The 18,388-nt window shown below is 36.6% G+C and overlaps 2 protein-coding genes across 2 annotated transcripts; one reads left to right on the top strand and one right to left on the bottom strand.

The window, feature by feature from the left end:
- Window positions 1–1,199: 1,199 nt before the first annotated feature.
- On the top strand, window positions 1,200–4,478 carry LOC306850457 (MFS-type transporter SLC18B1-like; the record flags this gene model as incomplete). Its single annotated transcript, XM_079386109.1, has 12 exons — window positions 1,200–1,298; window positions 1,460–1,555; window positions 1,642–1,715; window positions 1,926–2,073; window positions 2,323–2,479; window positions 2,653–2,789; window positions 2,952–3,053; window positions 3,312–3,403; window positions 3,533–3,628; window positions 3,841–3,915; window positions 4,004–4,097; window positions 4,455–4,478. 12 exons carry the CDS (start codon window positions 1,200–1,202, stop codon window positions 4,476–4,478), a joined length of 1,194 nt encoding a protein of 397 aa, XP_079242235.1.
- On the bottom strand, window positions 4,428–14,598 carry ahi1 (Abelson helper integration site 1). The gene is made up of 27 exons (XM_079385678.1): window positions 14,499–14,598; window positions 14,010–14,066; window positions 13,779–13,903; window positions 13,143–13,672; window positions 12,336–12,454; window positions 11,931–12,105; window positions 11,618–11,810; window positions 11,434–11,529; window positions 11,061–11,246; window positions 10,821–10,973; window positions 10,596–10,728; window positions 9,984–10,107; window positions 9,640–9,869; window positions 9,390–9,496; window positions 9,169–9,287; window positions 8,758–8,888; window positions 8,538–8,678; window positions 8,241–8,431; window positions 7,794–7,836; window positions 7,662–7,693; window positions 7,228–7,342; window positions 7,007–7,065; window positions 6,654–6,716; window positions 6,392–6,554; window positions 6,227–6,318; window positions 6,066–6,145; window positions 4,428–5,993 (listed from the first exon to the last, which is right to left on the bottom strand). Exons 2-27 carry the CDS (start codon window positions 14,017–14,019, stop codon window positions 5,828–5,830), a joined length of 3,576 nt encoding a protein of 1,191 aa, XP_079241804.1. The 5' UTR covers window positions 14,020–14,066; window positions 14,499–14,598; the 3' UTR covers window positions 4,428–5,827.
- Window positions 14,599–18,388: the final 3,790 nt, after the last annotated feature.

Raw genomic sequence — 18,388 nt, 5'->3', positions numbered from 1 at the left:
AGTTAATTGATTTGTTTGTTGTTGCTTAGTTTCTGATGTTTTCCAATAATTCCATCAGTTTTAATCACATTTTTGTTGTAAGCCAAACAGTGGTTCAGAGTGGGGTAGTGTTGATATGGTTGACGTATTAAGCACTTCTTGATTATTCTTGATGTTGTATGCTTTGATGATTTGCAGTTGCAGTTATTTCTAGCCACTTTGTTCTGGGATATTCAGGCCCAGTTTAAATTATGTGGAATGTGAGGCTTTAACTGTGCTTTATTGCTTAATTATTCTAATGTACATTTACAAAATGTAATTCAAGGGAAAAGCATTAGAGTGTCTGTGCAGAGTAGGCTTAAAGTCATGAAATAAAATCAAACTAGTTTGATGAAATCTGTGTTGATTATTGATGCTGTTAAAATAATCTCAATCAAGGTTTTTGCACATATTAGTATTTGATTCACACCTGCCTCGGCTTTGATTAACTACCAACCTATTCAAAGTTTACTATGTTTTATTTGTTAATTTTTTTCTTTAGTGTCTAAAGCAAAGTCGGTTTGAGATTACTGACCTCTAGACGGCGCATTTATTGTGCTTCGGAATATTAGAGTTTGATTCACGTTAGCGAATCGGTTCGTTAACACGGTTCGTGTCAACAAGCTTGTTTATTAAACCAACATTTTTTTTGGATTCAGTTTTTAATTATATTAGTTTATGTTGAAATGACTGTTCTGTGTTGGGCTATTAAAATTGCATTACATTTTGTGTTTATTGTTCAATCGTTGTTCACACTGAAAATTTCTGATTGAACAGTTCTGTAATGTTTCAAATATATAGAGAAAAATATCAATAATTTCCAATATTGTTACAGGTTTTATTCGCAAACACTGCTGAGTGATGCGCGCTTTGCGAATCGGTTCGACCGAACATTGAAAAGATTCAGTTCAAACGAATGATTCTTTTCAGAATCGGAGACCATTCACTCACTGTAGAGTTTCCCACTTGACAGAAATATCTCAGAGACTTGACAATGGATATCGATGAAGATATAGGTATGTAGATACATTTAAATTAATGGGTGTTTAGCATTTAGCAAGGTTTTGAATCTTTAATGACTTTTGAACTTTTAGCCAATGACATTATTTACACTGTTTCTCTGATCAGTGAATGCATGTTAACTTCTTAAAGGTGATTCTTCACCACCAGAGGCTCCAGCCATGTCCAGACAACAGATATTAACACTTATTGCAATGGCCTCCATTAACTTCAGTTCAATGATCTGTTACTCCATTCTGGGACCATTTTTCCCAAATGAGGTACATCGATTATATTTTATATAATATGATTTGGATAAACAACAATATGAAGTAGAATTTGTTCTAAGTATTGTGCTTAGGGCCTTTAAAGTTTCTTAAACCATACTACAGGATAAAATGTTTGTGTGAATTTATTACTTTCAGTCTGATTTATTTTCTAGGCAAAGAAGAAAGGTGTCAGTCAAGCTATGATTGGTTTAATATTTGGAATCTATGCATTATGTACTTTGGTGGGCTCATTGATACTTGGTAAATATGTAAGTTAATCATTATTTCAGAAGATAAGCAACAGTTTTCCATTATGGATTGCACACTATATCAGTGCATTTGACCTCTGTTTCAGATTGTCCAGATAGGAGCCAAGTTTATGATTGTGGCAGGGCTGTTCGTATCGAGCGGATGCACTGTACTCTTCGGGTCAGTGAATCTGGGATGTTTTATTGTGCTTTAAATTTAGTATTTTGTGTCTTTTAGTCTATGTCTGTTAACTTTCAGGTCATTTACATGCTGGATTATGCCTAAATGTTGATAAATTACTTTACTCTTATGGATATTTGGATGAAAAATATTGGTGAGTCATGTAACATATTTATTATTTCATCATTAATGATATCATTTCTTCTGCAGGTTTCTTGACCAAGTGTCTGATGGGACAGTTTTCATCGTGCTCTGTTTTGTCACACGGTGCATGAATGCAATTGGCTTTTCCGCCGCCGTTACATCATCTTTTGCAGTTTCAGCAAAAGTTTTCCCCAACAACATAGCGACTGTTTTGGTGAGTTGTGGTCAGTGCTTGTTTTTCAGTGCAGTAATGGTGTTTTGGAGTAAAGTGACAAAGGAAGCACTATTGCACGTCACAAAACATGTGCTGTTTCTCAAGAGAATCATCTTCAGATTCAGTTATTCAGTCTGTCTGGTTGTTTGGGTTCTCTCGGTCGGGGGATATACACGGAACCATTCTTATATTTACACAAGCGTGTTAAAACGTTAAATGTGTCTCTACAGTGATATCTCATTCTCTCAGGGCTTCATGGAGATTTTTACAGGTCTTGGCCTGATATTGGGGCCTCCGTTGGGCGGCTGGCTCTATCAATCATTTGGATATGAAATCCCATTCGTTTTCACAGGATGTCTTCTGTTTGCAACAGTGCCTCTTAATTTGTGGATTTTACCAAGTTTTGGTTAGTGCGGACTTCATACTGCTTAAATATTAGATGTCTTTATTAATTTAATTTAAGCTTATTCCATTTGGTTAAGCTATGTCCCAAGGATTTGGTTTCCCTGTGTCTTCCTTTTGTTTTTGTTTGCCCTCCAGCCATGGAGATAGACGTGTGTTTATTTCATTCAAATATAGATGCTGTCCCTTCCCAGAATTCCTTCCTCAGATTGTGTACCAGAATAAAGATCCTTCTCATCTGCTTCGTGGTGTTCACGATGAGTTCAGGACTTGGCTTCCTGGATGCAACACTGTCCATATTTGCCATAGAAAAGGTTATATATAAAATATTTTGTGCTTAAATAGGCTTCACGTGAACTCACCATAGTCTGAAATCAGGGAAAATGTTCTAAACTGTTCATTCCAAAATACTAAATGTTCATGTAAAGGTTCTCATTCTATATACTAAAATAAAACATCTTTTTTTTTGTGAACAGCTTAATCTCAGCGCTGGTTCGGTGGGGCTGCTCATGATTGGACTATCACTGCCATATGGTGCGGCATCACCTATCTTTGGTGTGATCAGTGATAAATATCCTGTAGGTCAATATTTAAACAGTTATCAACATTTTTAAAGTGACAATTTGAAATTCTGATAAAAAACAAATTCAATTCCTAATGACGTTTGAGGCTTTTTTGTTACCTATTTATGTATAATTAATTTATATTAATTCATTGTATTTATATTTTTAAGATATTTCGTTTTTGGAAAAGTTTGTTTTGGAACAAGCATAACTCAGAATTTTATTTATTAAGAAATAATTTCATCTGTGGCTATAAAATTATTCTTGGTGCAGTCAATTAGGAAATGGATGATGGTGGTTGGAGGAATGGCCACAGCAGTGAGCTTCTGTTTCCTCGGCCCACTTCCTGTTTTCCATATTAGAAGGTAAAACATTCATTTCTAATTTTGAATGCCAAGGAAAAATTCTTTTTGAATGCCAGTTCCTCAGCTTGCTGTTTGTTACATTAAAGCACAAATCTGTCACTAATCGGTGAAATGTTTTTGTGTTTTCAGTCAGCTCTGGCTTACCGTCCTCATGCTGATCGTGGTGGGCTTTTCTCTCTGTATGACCTGTATACCCACCTTTGCTGAGATGATCGCTTGTGCACAGTGAGGCAAATACATCATCATACAATCCAGTTCTTCCACTCACCACTGAGTCACATTTTATTAAGAGGTTATTGTGTCTGTAATTCACTCAGTTATGTCACATTAAATTCCTGGTCCGAAAAATGGTTTGAATAAATGCAGATAACCCTGAAACTGAGCAAACCTCTACAAAATACAAACATGTCTTGATGCACACGTTGCTCGTATTGCAGTGAAAATGGTTTTGAGGAGGGCTTGGGTACACTTGGATTGGTGTCAGGCTTGTTCTCTGCAGTCTGGTCTGCTGGGTGTGTATTAAAATAAAGTTTACATGCAATATTCAAGAATATACTTTATCCCCATTACGAAACCTGAATCATCTTTTTCATGCTGAAGGATGTTCTTTGGGCCGACTATTGGAGGATACATTACACAAGCACTCAACTTTGAATGGAGCGCAGGAGTTCAAGGCGCATTCGCCTTTCTCGCTGTAAGAAAACGAAATTTGCTAATAAAAACCTAACAGTCCATTTTTATAATAGATATGCATTTTCTTAACTCTAACAGTTGTGTATGAACTTTGATGATAAATATTAATTAATTTACTTATTTCGTTAGGCCTTACTACAAGTAATATATTTCACAATAGAGGACATGCAAAAGAAGTAAGCCGTTTTTTAAATATTTTAATTCTTTTATGCAGCAATATGGTAAATATGTATAAAAATTTAATAATATTAATATTTTAAATATAAAAATATTTGAAAATCATTCATTCTGTAAAGTATTTCTTAGTAGTATAATCAGAAAACTCTTGATCATGCATGATCTTTTTTTATGGTTTCAGGTCACAAAAGGCCAACAGGACTGACATGTCGTCATCTCAAGGAGAAAATTCCCCTCTTCTCCCTAAGACAGATCGTCTCAGGGTTGACATCAGCTGAAAAAAGCAAGCTTTTAAATGGAAGAACAAACCTAATCATATTGCTGCTAAATACAGGTGGGCTATGATTGACAGTTGACAAATGAAGAACGCAGAGAAGGTCAGATTAACAACAAAGATGTCAAACATATTTCAAGATCGACTGAACCTTTATACAGGAGTTCAGTGAACATTTACAATGTAAATGCAAAAGTCCTGTAAGAAGATTGAATTAAGAGAGAAGTAATGCATAATATTAACAAGATGATATTTACACTAACAGTGCCTTTTGATAAACACTTAGTGTTTATTTATTTTTTTGGCTTATTAGTTCTTATTTTTTGGCTTATTGCATTTAGTATCTTTTTATGATTAACATGAGATGTAATATAATCCATTGTAAAAAAAAAATGGGTGTGCATTTTTGAAGTAAATTGAAATCCTTAAGAGTTCCTTGTGTGTATATAATAATTAATTACCTCATATACAGTGTGTCTTTTAGTACAGTACACTGGATTATTCTGAAGTCTTGTTGAGGTTTCAGAAATCTTTTGGACTAATGCAAGAATGTGGGATTTGTATTTTAATATTGCTTAACACAGATTACCCATCTAGCCCTAGTTTGTGACTGACCCCATTGTAACTGCTTTTACAAATTATTACCATATTCCTGATGAAAACAACTTCTACAAATGTACAGTTTTACAAAATACATTTTTACAATGTGCATTACAGTATTTTCATAGCAATGAGAGCAATTCTTTGGAGCTGTTGCATAAATATTGACCCTTTCAACACTGCAGAGATACTCTTTTACATGACAATATGTGCAATTACTTGTTTAAAATTGGAACATTTTTAAAATTTTTCATTAATTTGTGATACAGAAATGCATAAATATATTTAAATCAACTGCATACATTAACTCTGGTACTAAATCAATACCATAGTTTATTCCCTTCTGTGATATGTGAATAAAATATATTTCTATTAGATATGTCATTATGATTACTGCTGGAGTTGTTGCTGTTATATTGAAAATTTGAATTTCAATTAACGAAAGGTTTAAACAAAAATAAAATAACACAGTACACACAATACTGTACAGAAACAGTAAAAATATCTTGTAAAACTACATAATACAAAATATCAGTATCAAAATTACAAAATATATAGATTTTAAAATAAGGCCAACTACAAAAAATACATCCACATAAAACACTTTTGGAAACCTGTTGTTTCTATGTCCGTAGTTCCTTCATAACACAGGTAAGTCTTAGTAGTCAGATTCAGTCGCGTTAGTTCAGTCCTTCACCTTCAAACGCACCGTTGGCTTGGCCTAGTCTGGGGAGGGGTCTTCTTCTTCTGGAAGATGCTGAAGACATCTCACGATCTGAGGACGGGACCCGAGGCAGATCAGAGGGAACTTCACTCCGCTTCACCTTTTTCTTCTTCTTTTTTGTTCTGTGGAGAAAATAATATCAGCATGTGCTCAAGAAAACAAGTACTCAGATGATGGATGTGGTTAATTCATACATGGTGGAGGACGCCTCAGGGTCAGTGTCCAGTTCTGAGATGATCTTCAGCTCTCCAGAGGCACTGATGGCTGCAGACAGCTGCAGGTGCAGAGAACATAAGGCTCAAACTATGAAGTTTCACTAACTTTATGGGAGGAATAAATGAAACCGTGTCATTACCTGGACTGGTGTTGCACACTCAACCCCTTCGGGTTGATCTAACGGTGACGGCTGTGCTTCTAAAGCTCTTGAGAGCTCTTCCTCAAAATTCCCTGTGGCAGATATACATGGATTTAGACAATATAATATACATGTGGTTTTGGTTATCAAACCTCATTTACAAACCTTCATCAGCCACATAGGACGCTGGGAAATATCCTTCCTGTCCACTGACCAGTCGCCCAAACCACCAGCTGTCATTGTCTTTGTACAGCACATGGATCACATCACCGCGGCGTATCGACAGCTCATCCGACCGATTGGCTCTGTACTCGTATAAAGCCACGACCTAGAGAACATTTAATACAAGAGGTCATTAACTGACTGACTCAAAGTATTTCCACATTAATTATAATAATGTTTTATAATAAAACACATTAAAGTTTACCGTATGATGGATTTGCCCAAAGTCTGTCTCTGCTTGTTGAGAGAATTCATAATCCAGTAAACTCTGTGGACATCAACACAATCTTCAATTATTACTGTCATTTTCTATAATCTTTTAAACAAACCAAAAATATAATTGAAAACAACTTTTCTTATGCTTATCAAGCCTGCATTTATTTGATGAATAATACATAAAAAATATTTTCACAATCTGAAATAACTGTTTTCTGTTTTCATGTTTACATTTAATTTATTCCTGTGATGCAAAGCTGAATTTTCAGCATCATTACTGCAGTCTTCAGTGTCACATGATCCTTCAGAAATCATTCAAATATGCTGATTTTTCGCTCTTACTTTCTGGTGTTTGAGGGATGGAGTTCTTCTAATGTGTTGCCCAGCAGGACTGTAACCACCTGTTAGAGGAGAGGACGATTTAAAGACATAACGACATGTGATTAAGTGCCTTAGAAACAAACTAAACTTTTCAATCTTCTCTACCCTCTAGTGTGACGTGTTCTTCAAAACAGTGCTTGCACAAGTTACTCTTTATAATATAAAGGATGTAGAGAACATACTACTGTGTGAGGTGAGTGTGGCCTGTGGAATGAGTTGAGCGCTAAGTGACGTAGACATCTGTAGTTTGGAGTGAGGAGACAGCAGAGATGGAGGAGGAAGATACGAGGCCAGGCCCTGAAACAAACCACAATCACAAGAAACTCAATGTAGGACTGAGCTTCAGTATGAATGCTGTATGATACAGTTTCTATTTTGAATGTACAAAAATATAAGTGCTGCTCTTAGTAAATTTGAATGTCAATCTCATTGCAAATGGTTTTAATCATTGTATAATCAGTTCAAGGACTAAACTAAACCTGCCAAACTTCAAGTTTAGACAGAATAATTTTAATACAACCAAAACTAGTACTGTTTGTGTCTATAAACATAATTTAATAAACTCTAAAAGCTATTTTACAGGTGTAACTTCTGTAGCCAAGACACAAATATTCACCTCTCGGCTCCTTCCCAGATAAGACATGCCACCTTTAAAAAATAAAAATATATTTTTGTGTCAATTTACAACAGAATTCATTGCACATGCATTAGAAATGCATCTTATTTTCTCATCATGTACATCACTTACCTTGTTCATACATATCCACACCAGGGGAACTACGATGGGGCTCCTGAAAGAAAATACAAGTATAGCTGACAGATTATCGACTGATTAATGCTGACAATTTAATTAAATTTACAACAGCCTATCTGTTTTTTTCTGATCGACTATATGGCCCTTAAAACATCAAACTGATTCAAACTAGAAACCTTCTAGCTTTTAAAACTAATTCAAACTTTCTGTTCAGGCTTTCTCGAGCCAACATCAAAGTTTGTCCTGGGGCCTGTTTCATAAAACAGGTTTACCAAATAAGCCAGGTTTATTTCTGTTAATCTGACTTATTGTTAATTGATTTGGTTCAAAATAAGTCAGACTAACCGAAAAAAAGCTTGGCTTGATGGTAAACCTGTTTTATGAAACAGCCCCATGATGAACTTTTTTTATCTAGTTAAACATAATAATCAACATATTTACCAGTACAGAGTCTAGTTTCTGTTTGACCCGCTGCATCTTTAGGGACACACGAGCTGTGCTGGCGAATTGGTCCATGCCGGTGGCTGAAGTGCTCTGGAAGGTCGTGACCTCTGATGAATTCCTGCCCGTCTTACTGTCCAGATTCTCTGACCGGCTCAAGCCTCTCAAACTCTCCACCTCCATCCGAGCCACTGCGTACAAGCACAAAACGCTCATCTTTAAGAGAAATTGATCATATGACTTGTGTTTCTAAATACTAATGAATCAGTGGATTTCTGAGTCGTTTAGAGGATTCACCTTTCCAGTCATACAGATAGAGATGGATGGGTTGGTTTTGGCCAAAGGAGCAGAATGCCACCATGTTCTCATGAGGGTGGAAAGCTACAGTTCGAAGCGCAGATGTATAGCACAGCTCCGAGTACACAGCGACCTGGTCACCTGCACAACAGATATCCCAATTCAATCTCCACTTGGATTTTTCTTTGTATTCATACTAAAGTGACTCCAATCTCCAAACCTGTCTCAGAGTTCCACACATACACCAGTCCATCTTCACTGCCTGAAAAGATGAAGCTTCCGCAGGGAGTGAATGTGCTGTTGATTCGCTCCCTGTAGTTTGTGGCACCTATGTATTTCTTCACTGCAAGACTGTAAAACAAGTGTTTGTTTTTAATTTGATATTTGCATTTATTTTGTTTATATGAGTACTTCCCTATAATTGCCGGTACTATCAACAAATGCACTGATTCATGTGCTTTTTAAATAGTCAACATGGAAGTAAAATTGCCTCGAATTACTCTTAATACACATATATAGACTTGCTGTACATGATTTATGTTAATTAATTATTCATTTTTAATAATGAATACATTTTTTGCCAAAATGTAATATTACTTTTTCAAGTATTAATAAAAAGGTAGATGCTTACATTCTCAAATCCATGACCCTTAAAACACTGTCTTTGGCATGAATTAAAAGTCGTCTTCCGTTTGGATGCACCTCTAATGAGTTGATGGATATTCCGTTCAGATCTGCCTCTTTAATTTCCTGAAGAGGAATATTAAATTTAAATGATTAAATTAGTTCAAATCGTGACTTCAAATTGTGATTTATTTGGCTCTTCTATGCAATATCTGAGAATGCATTTACCCTCTCAATGCTCCATTGACTGGTCAGTCCACGGCGAGACCCAGGCATCACCTTGGTTCCCCACATAATAATGAGGCCAGAATTGTCTGCAGAAAACATTTTGCTTCCTATGCGAAGACCAACATATTACTACATTTATTAACATTTAAAGAGACACTTAAGCAAAGCGACTTACAAAATTGTCGCTAATGTCTCAAATCACAGCTTTAACATCATATCCAGACAGTTAATATGTTAATTTCCTCTGTACCTTCTGGATCAAAACACAGTGTGTTGATGAAAGTCTTGTGTCCATCAAACTCTTGCAGAAGTTGCCCGTTCACGTCTTGTACTTGTACATTCCAGACACGCAGCACCCCGTCATAACCCCCCGTCACCACCAGACTCTGGGCTTGCGGGTGGAACTGGGCGCAGTACACAAATGAAGGGTGAGGAAGAGTTTTATGAGCAAAACTCTGCAGTTGTTCAACGTTCCACACTCTGAAAAAGGAAATCAAAAAATTGTGGCTCACACTTTCACTCATATTTGTGGTGTAATTATTGGTTGCATAATATTATGGGGTAAACTCTATATGCAAAAAAAGGCCTATTTACTTTACTGTTCCATCAGAGGATGCAGTTAATAGTCCGTTATCATCTCTGGACCAGCAGAGATCATATACCACACTCAGATGGCCATTAAAGGATGCCAGAACTTTCCCAGACGGAATCTCATATACTAAAAATAGAGACATTTCATTAAATTACATACAGGAATACAGTATTTGCAGAAATTGATGATTAGTTGATGCATAACATTTTTTTTTAAGGTTAGGTTCAAATGTATCTAAATTTTTCTTTTATATACATGCATATATTTCTTTTAGGCTTTTCATCAAGTTTTTTTCCCACCATATTTAATACATTGTTGCCTTAAAAAAATAATTTTAAATGGTAATATACCATTTGGTGTGATAAACACAAATATTCCATGTAGTCTCTTAATTAATATGAAGTGATAAAAACTGAATAAACTAACTAATAATAAAAGTACAAGCTAAGCAAAATTCCGTTTTAAACAGTTATAGATGAAGTATAGCATGTCACAATTTTAACTTTCCAAAACTATTTTGTCAACTAACTAGTTTTATATGTTTTTGTGATAAAAATGTATGTAAAAAATATAAAAATACAGTACAAAGACATGTATAGTGGCAAATTACTTACTAATGATTGGAAACGCATCTCTATCTGCACATGCAGCTGCTAGTGCGCGTCCATCATGAGAGAAACGCAGAGTAAAACAGCCCATCTGACCTCCACGGAAGGAGTGCATTGGCTTATTCGGAATGCGGCACACCTGTTTAAACCAACAATAAGAAACATATTAGGTCAGACAAAAGGATTACTGACTCCCCTAACTTTTAACACTATAAAGCAAATAAATATAACCTGTCCGGGTATGCGGCTCCACTTAATGATTTCTGATTTGCTCTCCAGTATCTGTGTGCTGGTTTTATTGGTCATCTCAGAATTGAGCTCACTGTAGGAGGTGCTGCCGCGCTCCTGCTGGAGAGCCATCATGGAGCGGATACTGGGGTCCACCTGGGCAACAAATCCAGACCAGAAACAACTTCAATGAGCACCGATTTTTAGTCACTGTAGCTTTTAAATTGAAAAAAGTGAACCTACGTGTTCTGGTGGTTTGAGGCCTTTCACTGTGATGTAGAGGGTTGATGCGTATTTGTTCCTTGGGAACTTTGACCACCACTGGAACACTTCAACTGTTTGTGGTACTTTCTTTGCCCGTGGAGGAGGGCAGTAAAGTTGTAGACGCAGTTTGGTGCCAACGTTAAAGACACCATTGGTTCCTACAAGCTAGAGGAAATATTTGAAGAGCTTGATTTCACTGGAAATTTGAATCCAATCCAGAACTTGAAATAATGAAGGATACAGTTTCATAAAATAAACAAAAAACAGCTATGGAGCTGACAAACAAAATAACAAAACAGCTATGAAAAAATTACTAAATATACCAAAATCTAAAGTAAATTGAAACTCGTACCTTCAAAAAAGCCCAGGCAATCTTTCGGAAACCCCTCTCATGCCGGTCAACAGAGACGTTTGTTCGTGCTTCCTCCATACTGATGAAATCAAGAATCTGTAACATCCATCATCAGCGTTTAGTCATTTATTTCGCTGCTCTGAGAATGCAAATAATAGTTTTAAACTTATCCAAGTGCACAAACCTCAAAAAACAGTATCACATGTGGACTCTCATCATCGTCTTGTAGGAAATATCCGAAGCGCTCATTGAAGATGATCTGTTCCTCCCATTCTGGAACTGTATTTTTGTGTTTCTTGAAGTCAAAGGGTTGAGTTATGATGGGCAGGATGTGCTCGATGTTTTCTTGCTCATAGAAGGATGAAACATGACGATGGCTGAGAACCAAATAAAACACTGAGAATAAATCTGATTGTATTTGGTATGAAGATTATAAACCAAATGGTTCTAGCAGGTTTTGGTTTTAGTGGTAAAAACAATACAAGTGAAATCCAAACCTGTCCTCTTTCTTGACATACTGTCCAGTGACCTCATCAACCACGTGAACTTTGACCATAGGGTGAGACACCATCAGGTCTGTCTTCAGCTTGTCTGTCCTGTGGATATAAACTCCCAGCACCAGACTGTCATCAAAGGATCGTTTCTCTTCTGCCTGTTCCTCCTCAACAATCACTACAACCAGAAATGAACCAAACAAAATCAACGTTAATATCACATCTGTTAATAAAGTGCACACAATATACATATTGAGAGAATGTATGGTGGTGGCAACCAAAAGAATAATAAAAACAGCACATTGCCGCTATATTAGACATGTTATATTAGAAGTTGTGGAAATATTGGAGATGTTGATTCTAGAAATTAAAATAAAATAAAAAATTAAGAAAAAATTTCCATCATACCTTCTTTTCGTTTCTTTTTCTTCTTCACTTTGGGTTTAACTGTGTCCTCCTTGAACTCCCCCACAACATCATCCTGGACGTCCTTTTCTGTCTGGTTATCCATTGACACTTCAGTTTGACTACAAACAAAAAGGCAAAATAAAATTAAGAGGAAAATCCTAATGCTTATTAGCTTAGAAATGTTTCAAAAAACACATGTTACTCTAATCCATCTCATACTATGCTTTGGTGCTGGATAAGACCACTTTTAACCTTGAACTAAAGGTGAAGTGTCTCATTCCTGCAGCTGTAGCATCACCAAACAAATGTGACCCTGGACCACAAAACCAGTCATGAGGGTCAATTCTTTGAGATTCGAATAAATATTCTGAATAAATAAGCTTTTCATTGATGTATGGTTTGTTAGGATCGGACAATATTTGATCGAGATACAACTATTTGAAAATCTGGAATCTGAGGGTGCAAAAAAATCTAAATATTGAGAAAATCACCTTTAAAGTTGTCCAAATGAAGTTCTTAGCAATGCATATTACTAATCAGAAATTATGTTTTGATATATTAACGGTAGGAAATTTACAAAATATCTTCATGGAACACGATCTTTACTTAACCTCCTAATGATTTTTGGCATAAAAGAAAAATCAATAATTTTGACCCATACAATGTATTTTTGGCTATTGCTACAAATATACCCCAGCGACTTAAGACTGGTTTTGTGCTCCAGGGTCACAAATATGAAAATTTCCACAATGTTAAATAATCCTGGTGCTAATATGAATAGCATTAAATGTGATCTCATGAATTTACCTTCTATCACCATGATGTTTGTTTGATTTCACCTTCTTCTTTTTCTTCTCCAGCTCATTGTTTAGCGGCTGGCTCTCTGCAAGCTTCTCTGTGGCTTTCTTCCGTGTCGTCTTCTTTCCAGCCGTCTCTTCCTCCTGTGAGATCTGATGTTGGTACGCCTGCAGATAATCATCTTCTGTCTCTGTGTCTTCTTTCTGTCTACTAACATCATTTCCACTTTTACTCTTTGCTTTCCTAGTATGTTTTCCATCAGTCTCTGTATCAGTCCTCCTGTCGTTGTCTTCTTCATCTTGAACAGGAAGTGGTGGTTGTGGGAGCTTCCTTCTGCTTTTCTTTTTCCCGCTGGTCAGCGTGGGCTCCTCCTCACTTACAGCATTGTTTATGTTGGTCTTTTCAGATGCTTCCCTCTCTCTGCGCCTGTTTTTGGTGTATCTAGGGCTGCCCTGAGCTGGATCATATGTGTTATGGAGGATAGCTGCATCATCTTCAGTGTCTTTACTCAAATCTAGGTTCTTCTTCAAGGTTTGAAGCTGCAAGAAAAAAGGATGGCGTTCAAATGACAGATGTTGCTGCAGGGTGAATTACATCAGTTATGGTTTTCTTGGTTAAATTAAGATCATTGTTAGTTTTTCTAACCACAATAACTTCCTGGGACTGGTCAGTGATCTGTTTGGCTTTCTTTTTCTCAGAGGGAGGGTTTGTGTATCTCTTCAGCACCTCATCAAAGCGAGCTTTGGTCTTAGCTCTCACATCACTTTGACCTGTCGAACAGAGATTTACAAACAAATATGCACATAAGAACATTCATGATCATCAGTGACAAAGAAAAAAGCTGTTCTAGATCAAGTACGAGTGATCTTTACTCACCTGCTGGCATTCTGATGAACTATAGCCAAATTCATTCTGGAAACAACAATCCTAAAACTGATAATATCATACATTACAATGATATCAATGACCAATGCAACATTTAGACAGTCTTTACTCGCCTTCTTAGTTACAATCACACAGAAATAGTTTAGTTATTCTTACTAGAACTACTAGTTAAGCAGATTATGTCATATTTAACTTTAACACAGAAACACCTCTAAAACCCAGCTATTCTATGCTACATTAACTACTATATTACTGGCATTAAGCTAATACACCAATCCCGATTTCATCTGATTATTAAATATTTCTGAAAATAACAAAAATACCGAAATGCGTATGTTTTTATGAGTGATTGTTGATGTTGTAGCTTTGCTAAAACTCACACGCTACGTTAGCTGCAAGCGCACAGTATTGCATCTCGCGAATCTATTTCATTTTACATATTCTGCTGTTAAATGTACGCTTTCTGCGAAATAAACGTACATTATATGAAGATGTCGAATCATGTCTGTTGTAGAGGATCCATGAATGATTTCAGCGAGCAGCCATTGCTAGCGCGATCGTTTCCAACAGCAACAACAACAACAAGATTAGCCCCGCCTCCGTTGGTTACCATGGCGCCCTACTCCCTTCGAAGGGCAGAGCCCTTGAAGTGTGTTCTTTGAAGGGTGTAGGGCATTACTGTCTCCCTTGGTGAAGGGACTTCCAAACTGCTTTTTGCGCCCTTAAAGGACACTTCGGGAAGGGGACGCCATTTGTAGGGACGTTCCAAACGAAGGGAACATGCGATGGTCACTTCACGAGTGATTTCCTTCACTTAGGATGCATTTTAAAGCAAAGTTGGGGTTTATTTGGACGTTACATACAAACGTAAGTAGAAAAAGCAAATTAAATTTGTCTTCATTTTCATGTAATACAAAATATTCTCGTCAGAAATATGATTTAAGACTGTATTGTAAGCAAGTTTAGTTTGAAAATGTTTAGTAGTAAATAAGACAATGTATTTGAATAAAATAATAGCAATAGAAATTTCCCCAATATTGACACAATTTTAAATTGAATGTATGATAATAACTCTTTTATTGCTGCATTTAACGACATTAACATCTATTTTAATTTGATATATAATACAACAGCAGGGAACTCTCCTCTACTGAAAAATACTTAAGTTAGTGACGTCTCCTTTCTACTCTTTTTTATGTATTACTTTATACAGAATAAAAAATTGGGACATTATTCCAAAGCGCACCGATCATGATGAACAATTCAGAATTGTAATTATTTTTATTTGTTTGTCATTTTATACTTGGCTAGTATATTAGGATATTTAAACACAAATGTATTTCAATAACAAATATATAATAATATAATATAATAATGTTAAAAAAAACACAGGCTTTGAATTTTTCAGTAGCCTTTTCTGTAATTATTGTTACACCAGTAGGAGGCAGCCAGTAACTGCATAATAAGTGATTCATTGAATCATTCATTCAATCACATTGATTCATCCACGAACCAAACACAACAACTGTGTGTTGATAGATAGGAGACAAATGTTTTGGCTTTCTGTGGTAATATTTTGGTGGATGGAGCAAAGTAACCCTAAATATAGTGTCTTAATGTAAGTTGATCGATATTAACTTCTTGTTTATTGAGCTGTTGTGTAAACGCTATATCACAATCATGCTGTATGTCCACCACCTGAGAGGAGCTTCTGAAATACTTATGACAATTAATTACTAGCCAAGTATAAACCAGTTGAACCAGTTTAGGTCAAAACTGAAACTATTTCAAAAGACTCCCATTTTGTGAAAGGAAGAATATAAACAACACTGTTTATGAATAACACGAATCCGTTTGAGAACAGATCGGTTTAATTCTGCTATCTAGGGACGGGATGGATTTATGAACTGAATGACATTTGTGTTTGGTGATCTTCATTATTTAGACAGAGGTAGGTTTGAACAAACACATTATTGCATTCATTCTCATGCATTGGTAAATCAGTATGAATCTGTGTAAATACTAAAATAAATGTATCCTACTGTAATGTACAAGTACTTTACTCTCTCTACTGAAAGGTTTTCTTACTCTTGGCAGCAAGTACCTGCCAAACAAATTCAGTCTGGCTTTTGCAGTCACAGAAATACAACGGCAAAAGTAGAACTATCCAGAGACAATGTGTCTGCATCAATAATGAAATGGTGAATCCATAATTAATGTCATAAATCATACAAAACTGGTGTAAATGTGAAAAGTGTTTCTCTGAGATGAAATTATCAGGGTGGCAGTAGCTCTAGTGACTCTAGTGTTGTTCACAGAATCAAGGTTGTATTGAGGAATCAGGAAGTAAAAAATTGAAAAGAGTTCAACTTCAAGATCACAATCCTGAAAGTCATAAAGGATTCAGACACCCAGATTAATTCTAGGAACCATTTCTGAAAGTAATGAACTTGGTGTTGAGTTGACAATGATTATGCATCCAAAGCTTTGCGACTCAGAGTGTGAATGTGTTTTTGAGTCTTTTAAGAATTTTATTGTCTGTGTCTTCAGCACTGCCTGTAAAATGAGTCTCTGTGAGAAGAGAGAGGAGGTGGAGGAGGAGGATGTTCACACTCATAAAGCAGCATCTCCAGAACCCAGCTGTGTGTCTATGAAGAGTGACAAGTCTATGAATACTACCCCTAAATTCAGTGATGAAGATGTAACCCCTGACCCTGAGTGAGTATTTCAACTCCTGTAGTGAAACTTTAAGGATTTTTTTAAAGGAGTTATATGACGTTGCTAAAAAGAACGTGATTTTGTGTATTTGGTGTAATGCAATGCGTTTATGCAGTTTAAAGGGATAGTTCACCCAAAAAATTTACATTTTGTAATTTACTCACCCTCAAGTAGTTTCAAACCTGTATGAAAGTCTTTGTTCTGCTGAACATAAAGGAAGATGTTCTGAAGAATGTGGGAAACAGAGCAGTTCTGGGGCACCATTGACTTCCATAGTATTTTTTTCCTACTATGGAAGTCAATGGTGCCCCAAAACAGCCTGCTTACAAACTTCCTTCAAAATATCTTCCTTTGTGTTCGGTAGAACAAAGAAATTCATACAGGTTTGGAACTATCCCTTTAAGGTAAAAAAAACACATTATTTTCCACATATTGTACATTACTGTTGCTCCTCTGCCCTGCGTTTCTGAAATGCGTAGATTTTTACAGCTCATTGTTCTGAAAAGCGAGGTGTGCTCTGATTGGCCAGCTATTCAGTGTGTTGTGATTGGCCGAATACCTCAAGTATGAGACGGAAATGTTACGTCCCTTACTGTATTGTGATGCCATGTCCCGGCGCGACGATACAAAAACAATAATGGCTGAGCGAATCATTGGTACAACCCTCCCCCATCTTCAAGAACTGTACTTATCCAGTGTGAGAAAAAGGGCTAGCAAAATCATTCTGGACCCCTCACACCCAGCACACTCCCTCTTTGAACTCTTACCGTCTGGTTGACGCTACAGAGCTCTGAGCACCAGAACGACCAGACACAGGAACAGTTTCTTCCCTCAGGCAATCCATATCATGAATATTTGAACACTTAACAATAAACATGAAACACAAAAACACTATAATAATAAAAAATAATAATTTGTTACATTTATATAGCGCTTTTCTGGGTACTCAAAGCGCTTTACATAGAAGGGGGGGGAATCTCCTCAACCACCACCAATGTGCAGCATCCACATGGATGATGTGACGGCAGCCATATTGCGCCAGAACGCCCACCGCCCACCAGCTTATTGGTGGAGAGGAGACAGAGTGATGAAGCTAATCAGTGTATGGGGATGATTAGGAGGCCATGATGGTCAGAGGCCAATGGGGAAATTTGGCCAGGATGCCGGGTTTACACCCCTACTCTTTTTCGAAGGACATCCTGGGATTTTTAATGACCACTGAGAGTCAGGACCTCGGTTTAACGTCTCCGAAGGACGGTGCTTTTTACAGTATAGTGTCCCCGTCACTACACTGGGGCATTAGGACCCACACAGACTGCAGGGTGAGCACCCCCTGCTGGCCTAACTAACACCTCTATCATACATTTAACACGCATACTTATTATATTTCAACTTTGCACCTAACATACCTGTACATACTAAATTGTCTATTTTGTATATTGTGTTTGTGCTATTTTGCACATTGTCTATTTTGTATATTATTATTTTTATTATCTGTGTCTTGTCTTGTCGCTGTCATTTTGTCACACTGTGGAGCTTCTGCCACCAAAACAAATTCCTCGTTGACAATAGTGTTTAGATCTGGAGACATGCTTGGCCAGTCCATCACCTTTACCCTCAGCTTCTTTAGCAAGGCAGTTGTCGTCTTGGAG

Source organism: Barbus barbus (assembly GCF_936440315.1).
Source record: "Barbus barbus genome assembly, chromosome: 30".
Classification (NCBI taxonomy): Eukaryota; Metazoa; Chordata; class Actinopteri; order Cypriniformes; family Cyprinidae; genus Barbus; species Barbus barbus.
Note: the sequence above shows the minus strand (reverse complement) of the source record. Positions and strands in the feature narration are given on the sequence as shown.